Here is an 11,309-nt window from a genome sequence, read left to right on the forward strand (position 1 = left end):
ATGCCTGCTCTCTTACCCTAGCTCCAGCCTTCTTTCTCCTTCCTCAGTCCTGGCAGAAAGGAGCCAGCTTATTAGGCAGGGTTTGGTCCTTGGCCAAAAGGGAGCTCTCCCTGGCGGTGTTGCCAAGCAGCCCCCATCCCTTCCCGTAGCCTGTCTCAGGGTCTCACAAGACATGTCTCTCTTCTTTACTAGTGTCTCCCTGATTAAACCACTCACCCCTGCAATTGATCTGGCCTATATAGGGTTACCGGCAGAAGGATTCCTACATCGCCAGTCAGGGCCCTCTCCTACACACAATTGAGGACTTCTGGAGAATGATCTGGGAGTGGAAGTCTTGCTCTATCGTGATGCTAACAGAACTGGAGGAGAGAGGGCAGGTGAGCTGAAAAGGTCCCGGGCTATGGGAGACAGACAGTATGAAGTGTGTGTGTGTGTGTGTGTGTGTACACATGTGTGTGCATGGATACAGGGGTAAGGGGATGGTGAACTGGTGGAGGCTGAAAGGTATGTTTGGACCTTGTCTTTGAGCAGTTTCCAGGCAGTGTTGCCCAACCAGTTGTTGTCTGAGCAGTCCCAGCTTCTTGCATGGCTCGGAAGCAGTGTGGTGTGAGCCTCAGTTAGATTCCCAGACAGTTTCACCCTTTAACTTGTTCCTGGATACGGTCTCTCACAGCCCACCTCTGCGCACTCTCCTTCCTGCTCCCCAGGCAGGGTAGTGCTAGTGAGATGAAAGGTACAGAGCCAGACCAGTCCTCTGAGGTGGAGCCTGTCTTAAGTGTTCTCAGAAGGGATTGCTTCTGCTGATAACACAAAACAATAGAATTTGAAAAATAACAAAAACGAGAAGAAATTTAAATTTAATATTTCATAACTAGGAAATCTTTTCAAGAAAAAGGCTCTTAAATAGATTAAAAAGTAGAATTGTCTGGGAATACAGACTGTAAAGGGACCTTTGAGGCCCCCTAGGTCAACTCCTACTCAATGCAGAAAACCTCTTAACACATTCCTAGGTCAAAATCACCAGTCTCAACTGAACACTTAGTATCAGGGATAGCCCCACCTCCACTATCACCTTATTACAGGGTGATCAGTTTGTATCTTTTTTTTTAAGAGAGATTTTTGCTATAGGGCGAGTGCATTCACTGGAGAGACAGAGAGACAGAAAGCGAGAAATCACCCCCCCAGGGGGGATGGCCACACCGCAATCCCTTCTCCTCCATTCTCCTTTCGGGATCTTGGACATGTATGCACATGTGCCTGGCGTGAATTTGAAGCCTCTGGATCTGGGACTCAAGTCACGGTCGACTACGTGCCATTCAGCAGTGTAACCATTACGCCATCTGCTGGTCCCCAGTTTGTATGTTGACAGTGCTTATTCTTGAAAAACACTTTCTGTTGAGGTTGCACATTATATAGTTAGTGGGTGACTCATTACATCTGGAGCATCACTTAGGAAGAATCAGAATGGAGAGAATGAACCTGGAGGACCTAGCAAGGCCTGGTGAGAAAGTTCCTTCTGAGCCACAGTGAAGGGTTTCGACTTTATAAAGAAGCTAAAAAACCTCTGACATTATCCATTTTGTTGTGGAACTTTTTTTGTTGTGTTGTTTTATGTGTTTTTAATCCCTCTGGTGTCAATGAGGAAGATAAATAAGAAAGAACCCTCCAGGAGTAGAGGAAGCTATGGCATTAATGTTGGTGGCCCAGGCTCTGCAGCACATGAGAAGGAGTGCCTAGAGACAGTGAGGAAGGTGCAGTGAGCTAGGGGTGGAGGCAGAGGAGTTAGGGTGGCACCCACTTGTGACTCACTAAATTTGTAATCTATTAAAAATATGTTAAATATGTTTTGTATTAGTTGTTCTAAGCCATTAATTGTATCTTTTTTTTTTTTTTGACAAGTTTTAGCTACAGGTGCATGCACTCACCAGAAAGACAGACAGAGAGATAGAAAGCGAGAAATCACCCCCCAGGGGGGATGGCCATGCCGCAGTCCCTTCTCCTCCATTCTCCTCTAGGGATCTTGGGTGCACACACACACACACACACACACACACACACGCCTGGCATGAGTTTAAGCCACCGGGCCTGGGACTCAAACTGTGGTCGGCTACATGGGAGTCCAGCGACATAGCCATTATGCTAACTGCTGGTCCCCATTAATTGTATCTTATTCTGTCCTTGTGCAGATTTTTTATTTTAACTTTGATACAAAGCTTTACACATATTTGCTCATTTGATGTTTTATTATGTCAAGATGTTTTTCAATTTTAAACATTTAACTCACAAGTTATTCTTCCAAGACTTGTATCCTGTACCTAATCAACAGAAGTACTTTGTAGGTCTTCATCTATTATTAATAACAATGCTGATGTGGTAGGAGGTTTAGGTGGTAGTTGTTAGCTTTGCGCTCAAGGAAGCATGCATCCAAGTAACAGAGGCCAAGTGGGAAGTGAGCCATGGTGTTATCAGGAGCTAGGTGCATGCTTGCTGGCCCTCTCTGATAAGCCATGAAGGAACATGCAGATTAGACCAGGGTCTGCATGCAGTTCCTCCCATACCCCCACCCTCCAGATCTGTGATGAGCAGGCCCAAAGAGCAGGCAGAGAGCTGAAACAGCAAGCACCAAAAACCCATCTTGCACCACCACTTTTAATGAACCATCGCTTAGGAAACACTTCGGTCAGTGTATGAGGCTCTTGCACCCTTGAGGAAACCCTCATGAGAATAAAGGGCAGACGGACAGGAAGCACTTCCTGTAGGTAGGAGTGGAGAGACAGGCCAGGCACATATGAAGTCTCCTATCCTTTACCAAGCTTGCCATCAGTCAAATGAGGCCCTTCTCCCCTCTACCTACCACTGTATCTTACACCTGTCATCCTAGGGCCAATGAGACAGGAAGTAGCTCTTAGCCTCTGAAACTTCTGAATGGATTAGAACATGACATCATTGATATTATTTAGAATGTCCCCCAAGACTGGGGCCAGCAGGTGGCTTAGTGATTAAGGTGCTGGACTCCCAGTGTGGCTGACTGCAGTTTGAGTCCCAGACCCAGCACCTTGAAACTCATGCCAGGCATGTATGTGAGCATGCCCAAAATCCCAAGAGGAGAAAGGAAGAGAAGGAATTGTAGCATGGCCATCCAGCCTGGGGGGTGATTTCTCACTTTCTGTCTCTCTGTCTGTTTCTCTCCAGTGAGTACACACATCCTATAGCAAAAGTCTCCAAGACATTTTTACTTCCTATTTCATCTCTCATTTGTGTTATGTGTACCTTCCAGAAGTAGTAACACAATAAGCTTGAACATGCAATGAAGGGTACCTACATTTATGCCAAGTGACACCTCTACTGCTCACACCCTGTATTAGATTCCCAAAGGAAATACAGATCCTCCTTTGGGAGAGCTCTTTGGTAGCATGGCAGTTCCACCCACCAATGCCCTGAGGACCAGTGTAATGCCTGGTTGGGGTGTACCTTCATTAGAATTTGTTTAAAGCTGTTCTAGTTGAAGTGAGATTAGTTGAAGAGATTACAGCCTGATTTACAACCTTGGACTTAGTGATTTTACTTGAACTATGAAACTGTCCATGATTTTTCTTATTTTTTAAAGAACTATTAATTTTATTTATTACTACTATTATTTTTAATTTGACCAAAGAGACAGAGAGGGGGAAAGTGGGAAAGCAAGCTGCCAGGTCCAGGACTTGAACTATAGTTGGCCATGTGGGAGTTCAGTGCTTTAAACCACCATGCCACCTGCTGGTCCTTCTTTTATGATTTAAGTTTTCCAAATCCTTGTTTTATTTATAGAAAGAGAAATAGAGAGGGAGGTACCCTTGACAGGTTCTTGTCATGTCACAGTTGTCCCCTTAGCCTCCCAGCCAGCATAGACATGCCTAGTATGTTCAGGTCAACCTGGGATCCAAAGCCAGGTCTCCTGTTTGGCTCCAGCATTGCAAGTAGACCCACTGCCTGCCTGCACCACTGCAGTTCAGCCATTTTTTCAAATATTTTTTATTGAACATACAATACATATATGATTAAACATTTTTAAATTGGGGCCAGCTTGTGGCATGGTAGTTAAAGGGCCTGGATTCGCACATGGCTGACCATAGTTCAAGTCCTGGACCTAGTGGCCTGCTTTCTCGCTTTCTTTCTCTGTGTCTCTCTCTGGTCAAATTTTAAAATAATCATAATAACGAATGGAATTAAATAAATCTTTAAAAAAAATTTTTTTTTGTTCGTTTGAGACCAGCAGTCAGCATAATGGTTACATTGCTGGACTCCTACATAGTTGACCGCAGTTGGAGTCCCGGACCCAGGACTTAAAACTCATGTGTGCATGCATACCCCAAATCCTAAGAGGAAACTGGAAAAGAAGGGTTTACATACAGTGTGGCCACTCCCCTCCCCTGCCCCAGGGAATGATATCTCGATCTGTCTTTCTGTCTCTCTCTGGTGAGCACAGGTGCCCTATAGCAAAAATCTCTCAAAAAAAATTTTTTTTTAAATTGCCAATAGTAAAGAATCTCAGATCCTAACCCAGAGCACTCTAAAGAAATGGGCACTGTAACTGTGTTTTGCTTTACTCACATAGTCACGCTTCGACTCGTTCTGTAGACATTGAACAAATTCATTTACCAGGCGCGTACTGAGAGCCTCGCACACGCCAGGCATCATGCAGGGTGCTGGGAGTATGGAGCTGCCCAGGGGCAGCCCACTCCACAGCTGTAGAGGGCACTGAGCCAGGTGCAAGCATAGACAGAGAAAACCACCTCCTGCTCACTAGCAAGGGCGGAAGTGCGAGCACTAGCACCTTCAAGGTACCGTCACAGATTAAGACAGTGGAGGGCACTGTGGATGGGTGAAGCACCATAGCTGGCGGAATATAAATGGTTCAGTTTTTGGATTTGCAGTATGACATTTGTAAGCGGCTATAAATATGAAAATGCCTTAAGGGAGGAAAAAAAATAAATGGAGCAAAAAAAATATTCACTCCTTCCTCCTCTAGGCCATTTGAGTGTTGGCTATAGCTATGGGCCTATGGTCAGAGTTCTTCACAGTCTGCAGCCAGGGTTGTAAATCAGGCTGTAAATTAGTCACACCAAATGGCTAACAGATTCTCTCTGGTGAGGGTCGGAGGTTGAATGGTATGAAATAATGATCCTCCGAGTTTTGGCTGAAAGGTCAGAATGAGAGGTGGCCGTCCTGAGAGAATGCTCATGGGACAGTGCTGCCCTGCACACATGCTCACCTCTCACATTTGGCCTTCCAGGAGAAGTGTGCCCAGTACTGGCCATCTGATGGCCTGGTGTCGTATGGAGACATCACAGTGGAGCTGAAAAAGGAGGAGGAATGTGAGAGCTACACCGTCCGAGACCTCCTGGTCACCAACACCAGGGTAAGAAGGGGGCAGGTGCAGCTCTTCCCACAGGAAAAGTAGGGTTGCCCTGCCTCTCTCTGATTCTCCCCTCCTCTAAAGGAGAATAAGAGCCGGCAGATCCGGCAGTTCCACTTCCATGGCTGGCCTGAAGTGGGCATCCCCAGTGATGGCAAGGGCATGATCAGCATCATCGCAGCCGTGCAGAAGCAACAGCAGCAGTCAGGGAACCACCCTATCACCGTGCACTGCAGGTAAAGCCCTGGCCCTGGGGGGTGTAGAGAGAAAGCAAGGATATGGGGTGGAGTAGGGGTGACTGTCAGGCGAGGGGAGCTAGATAGAGCAGGATGGCTGAGCACTTGGCAGCCAAGGTGGTGAGCAGGGCGAGCCAGGTAATCAGAACTTGTCACGTGAAGTGCTATGGAGCCTGAGACGTTAGGCAGGAGTGTGTCTGGGATGGTGATGGCTACAGGCGTGCAGCAGGGAGACTGACAGGGCAATGTGGGAGTGAGGGCAGGGCCTCCTTAAGAAACATAGGAAAAAAAGAAAAGGACAATTATTTTGGGACAGTTTGAGGAAAACTGAACAAGACTCAGCAGGGTGAGAAAAGTCAGTTGGTGTGCCCAACAGAAGAAAGATGGTGAGGAGGTTTCTTGGGGGGCAGGGAGGATGGTGAATTTTGTTTGAAGCATATTGCATTTTAGAATCCTAAAAATGTCTTAAAAAGCTCCACATGGTCTGAGGTTCTCTGCCAGGCCAGGGAAGTGCACCAGGACGCTGGCATTCTCCCAAGAGCTCTGACCTCACCCCCACCACCCTCCTTCCCTCCTTCATCACACTCAGCTGCGAGTCTTCGGCACCCTGGGCACACTCCCGCCTTGGGCCTGAGAGACTCGTTTCCCAGCAGTAGGACTTCCCTCACCTTCTTCAGGTCTCTGTTCACGTGGCGCCCTATTAGAGAGCCTGCCCTGAGCACCCTGCCCCTCTTTTATTCAACTGATGGCACTGAACAAGGTAGATCGTGTCCAGGTCAGGGTCCAGACTCCTTAGGTTTAGGAAGAAAATGAGGGCATGGAGAAGAGGCAGCCGATGCACACCACTGCAGAAGGACGGGGGTTGTAAGGAAAAGGGAGCAGACAACGAAAATTCATAACCTGAGCAAGCGGCAGGTAAGGACAGCCCAGGCACATCTTTAGGTGGATAGCAAAGGTTCAGTGCTGGTGGAGTTTGAGTGAGGGTCATCACCACAATCCTGTGGGTAAGTCCCTCAGCACGCATGTAGCCTGTGGGAAGGGCAGTGAGGTGCACCACCTCCTCAGGGCTGTGCTCTGGGCCGGGTGAGAGGAGAGCATGGACCTCCTGCCTCCACCCACTCCATTGGGCTACAGACCCTCCCAGGAACACCAGCTTCGGCCTTTGTGCCAGGCCATTCACCCCCTCAGCACTAGGGCTGACAGCAGGTATGGTTAAATGTGTCTGCTCTGTTACAGCGCGGGGGCAGGAAGGACGGGGACCTTCTGTGCCCTGAGCACCGTCCTGGAGCGTGTGAAAGCGGAGGGGATTTTGGATGTCTTCCAGACAGTCAAGAGCCTGCGGCTGCAGAGGCCACACATGGTCCAGACACTGGTATGCTGCCCCAGGTGTCTGTCCGTGCCGTCACACTATCCACAGCCCTCGTTAGGACCAGCCTAGGGAGGAGGCTCTTCAGAGGGGCTCTGAAGATGGTCAGAAGACTTTCTCTCCGCAGACGCCCCTTTCCCAAGGTGCCCCACACAGACAGGAAACACCTCGGGTGACAAGATTGCAGTGGGAGCACAGCCCCTGGAAATAGAGACTGTGACAGGTTAAAAGGGAGCCTGGGGCAAGCGCTCTATGGACTCATCTGTGCCCCTCTGTGGGTGCTGCACAGGGGAGACTCAGGACTATCTGCCTTTATTCTGCTTGGGCTCCCTGTTAAATTCTGGCTCTTAATCCAGACATTCATAGAGGCTTCCCTGAAACCCATGTTGGAAAGGTTCGTGGGGAAGAGAAACAGGAGCTTTAGGAGGAGATGAAGAAGCACAGGCTGCACTCTGGTCAGCTCTGTGTGTAGAACATCGCTACACCTCACCCACGGGGCAGGCTGTCAGAACTGCGGCTCAGGTGGAAGTCCAGAACGTGTATTTCCCCTCAATTGTTCTTTTTTTTTTTTTTTAATGGATCCATTAGGAAGTGCAGGTGTGGCATTCCCTTGAGTAACCCTGGCCTTCTCTCCCCCTTTCCCTCTCCAGGAACAGTATGAGTTCTGCTACAAGGTGGTGCAGGAATATATTGACGCATTCTCAGATTATGCCAACTTCAAGTAAAAGGAGACGAAGTCATGGACAGGAGAATTGCCTTTAATATTTTGTAATATTCTGTTTTGTTAATATACCCAAAAATTGTGTATATATCTTATAACTGTTTTAGAAATTGGTACATAGGCTTCTATTCCCTAATAGGTGGAGATTTTATATGTAAATGTGTTAGCACTGATAGTCCTTTTTCCAATGTTTTATTGGGGAATTAAATAGTGTGATGTTTGGATTGATATCGTGAAATCCTCAGCCTGGAACTTGGGCTGGATTCTACATCTTTTCCTAAAGATAAACACAAAACCCATTCCAGGTGGCTCAGCACCAACCAAGGAAAAAAGCACAAAATTCCCAGAACTCTCGAGGAAAGTGGTTGTCCCAGTGCCCCCATGCCGTGTAAATATCCTTACCCTCCCTCATCTCACCCCTGCATCCCAGCATCCTACTGTGGGGAGTAACGGGACCAGAGCGGTATCTCTGGCACCACACTAGGGATTATCAGGTAATAAAAGCTTTGACTCCCTGAAGAAATGTCTCTCCCTTTCTCTGGGGTGGGGCAGCCATACAGGGCTGGGGCTCTCCTAGGCACTCCTGGCCCTGCTGCTGCTCATCTCTCTCAGCTGAACAGAGGCCATGATCCCCGCGCCCTTCTATCCCATCTGGTACAGCCCCTCCAGCCCTTAGATAATCTCCAGGACCTGCTTTCGCTCCCCACACATCTTTGGTGCAGTGCTCCCAGCCAGCCTCACTCCCTGGGGTAGATGGTGAGTCTTCACTGGGTTTAGGACATGGGAGAGGAGGGTGGAGAAGCTGTCTTGCCTTTGGGGCTGAGACCAGTCTGACCTCTCCAGGTGCTGGTACTTTGCCACCAAGCTATGTGGATTGCATTACTCTGTCCAGAGTAAGTCTCCGTGCTGCCATGTACGGCTTTCAAATGTGTGTTCTCATTCCCAGGAATTTTATGTGGGTGTCTTTGATCTGGAAGCCAGGATAGTAGGAATCTTAGATCTCAACTCATTTTCAAGCTTGACATGTTAGACAAAAGTGTCCAGTTTTTGTATCTTAAATAGGGTAGATGGTCATTTATTTCCCATAGAACATTCTGCTCTTTCCAGAGACCCAGTCTCCTTAGGAAGTTATTCTCGTCATCATGGCTACAGCTGGGTTACTGTGCCCATGAGGACCAAGCATGGAGAACAGAGTTCTACTCTCCATTTCCGCCTATACCCCATTGGCTGGAACTTAGTCATATCAATATACCTAACTGCACATGGTGCTGGGAAATGTGTTTCACTGGGGGCACGGCTGGGAGGGCACATCTGTTCCCTGCCTCTAGTGTCAGAGTAGCTCATCACTGAGGCGGAAGAGGGAACAGGTTGTTGGGGTGTCAGGGCAAGGCTGAGGGAGCCTGTGGCCCTTGGCTTGGACCTTTCCTATTGTGTCATGGAGGCCCTGGACTCCTCAGAGCCTTCCAGAGAGAACGGCAAGAGGCCAGCAATGGCATAATGATTACATCGCTAGAATCCCACGTAGTTGACTACAGTTCAAGTCCTGGACCCAGTGGCTTAAAACTCACCCTGGGCCCATGTACATGTGTGCCCAAAATCCTGAGAGGAAAATGGAGGAGAAGGGGTTGGGGTGTGTACACCATCCCCCCTGGGGGGATGATTTCTCACTTTCTGTCTCTGCCTCTCTGGTGGGTGCAGGCACCCTATAGCAAAACTCTCTCTAAAAAATGAGAGAGAGAGGTGATACCCAGCCTGGCCCAACCAGGCATACTTAGGGCTCAGTGCTGTTGTATTCCTTGGAGGAAGTGGACTTTGAGCTGGACTGGGGAAGGCTGGAAATTTAGATCAGAAAAAAGGGGAAAGGTCAAGTGGGCTTGCCTAGTCCAGGCAGACAGTGCACACATGGTGGCTCCAAGAGGGGGGACAGTTGTGCACCACTCATTCAGGATGAGGAAGGGGGTGTGCCGGAGGGACACAGGAGGCCTGCAGGAGAGGGGGGCACCACAGTAGGCCTGCTCGGGAAGCCCATAAGTGCAGAGTGTAAGTTGTCGGGGTATTCAGTTCTGTAGGAACTACGGAACTCCAAGAGCAGAAAACTTAAAACTCAGGAGCTTGAAAAGAAGCATGGATGGGAACCAGCAGTTAGCGTAATGGCTATGTTGCTGGCCTCCCACGTAGTCGACCACGGTTCATGTCCCGGACCCGGTGGCTTGAAACTCACGCCGGGCGCGTGTGCGTGCGTGCCCAAGATCCCGAGAGGAGAATGGAGGAGAAGGGATTGCGGCATGACCATCCCCCCTGGGGGGTGATTTCTCGCTTTCTGTCTCTATGTCTCTCTGTCTGGTGAGCGCACGCGCCCCACAGTGAAAATCTCTCAAAAAAAAAAAAAAAAGAAGCATGGATAAATTAAAGATAGAACGTGAGGGGGCTGGCAGGTGGTGCAGTGGTTAAGGCTCTAGACTCTCACATGGCTGACTGCAGTTTGAGTTCCTGGTGGCTTGCTTTCGTACTTTCCCTATCTCTCTCTGGCCAAATTAAAAAATAATAACAACACGGGAACCAGCAGTTAGCGTAATGGCTGTGTCGCTGGACTCCCACGTAGTCAACCGCGGTTCGTGTCCCGGACCCGGTGGCTTAGAACTCACGTCGGGCGCGTGTGCGTGCGTGCCCAAGATCCCGAGAGGAGAATGGAGGAGAAGGGATTGCGGTGTGACCATCCCCCCTGGGGGGTGATTTCTCGCTTTCTGTCTCTATGTCTCTCTCTGTCTGTCTGGCGAGCGCACGTGCCCTACAGTGAAAATCTCTCCAAAAAAAAATAATAATAATAACAACACATGAATAATTCTTTAAAAAGAAAACAAACAAAAAAGATCGAACCTGAGGAGTTTCTGTCAAGGAGTGCTGTGTTTGGGGATGAGACCCTGTCTCCCTGCAAGCTACCCTTTGGTGCCTGTGTGTGAGCGGGCCCAGGCAGATGCAGGAGGGAGGACATTGGGTCTGCCAGCCATTCAGTGAGCATGCAAGGGTTGCCTTGCTAGTGCCCAAGCTGGCCCCAAGCAGGGCGCACCAGTGTGGCCTCTCAGTTCCTGCTGGAGTCTACACTGATTGGTCAGCAGGTGGGCCAAATGAAGACCGATGTCTTCAAGTAGAAATGACCTCAGCTCTTTGCTCCCTTTCTCTCCCTCAGTTTACTGATCTGACCCTCATCCCTCCACCCCTCCCTCTTCACTCCTTTCTTTTCTGGGTTTTTTATTTTTATTTGTGTGTGTGTGAGAGAGAGATTTTTGCTCTAGGGTGTGTACACTCACCAAAGAGACAGACTGAATGCGAGAAATCACCCCCAAGGGGGATGGCCACACTGCAATTCCTTCTCCATTCTCTCAGGATGTTGAGCATGCATGTATGTGTACCTGGTATGAGTTTCAAGCCACCAGGTCCAAAACTGGAAATGTGGTCCACCACATGGAGTCCTTGAGCCAGAACTACTTTTTTTTTTTTAATTATTATTTATTTATTTATTTATTTTATATTAAATTATATTGCTTAACATTTATTCCCTGAGTATCATCACAACACACCAAGTGTAGTTTC

General features: G+C 48.6%; 1 protein-coding gene across 3 annotated transcripts in view; it reads left to right on the top strand.

Annotated features, from left to right (window-relative positions):
* Window positions 1–8,237, top strand: part of PTPRA (protein tyrosine phosphatase receptor type A) — a 69,427-nt gene extending 61,190 nt beyond the window's left edge. For all 3 annotated transcript variants that reach the window (XM_014582295.1, XM_014582296.1, XM_027766477.1), the window contains 5 exons: window positions 243–377; window positions 5,273–5,398; window positions 5,480–5,631; window positions 6,868–7,003; window positions 7,648–8,237. In XM_014582295.1, coding sequence (XP_014437781.1) covers window positions 243–377; window positions 5,273–5,398; window positions 5,480–5,631; window positions 6,868–7,003; window positions 7,648–7,722 — 624 coding nt within the window. In that variant the 3' untranslated portion in view covers window positions 7,723–8,237. The remainder of the gene's footprint in view (window positions 1–242; window positions 378–5,272; window positions 5,399–5,479; window positions 5,632–6,867; window positions 7,004–7,647) is intronic.
* The last annotated feature ends 3,072 nt before the right edge of the window (window positions 8,238–11,309 follow it).

The sequence above is a fragment of the Tupaia chinensis genome, unplaced genomic scaffold (genome assembly GCF_000334495.1).
Source record: "Tupaia chinensis unplaced genomic scaffold, TupChi_1.0 Scaffold143574_1, whole genome shotgun sequence".
In the NCBI taxonomy this organism is placed as follows: domain Eukaryota; kingdom Metazoa; phylum Chordata; class Mammalia; order Scandentia; family Tupaiidae; genus Tupaia; species Tupaia belangeri.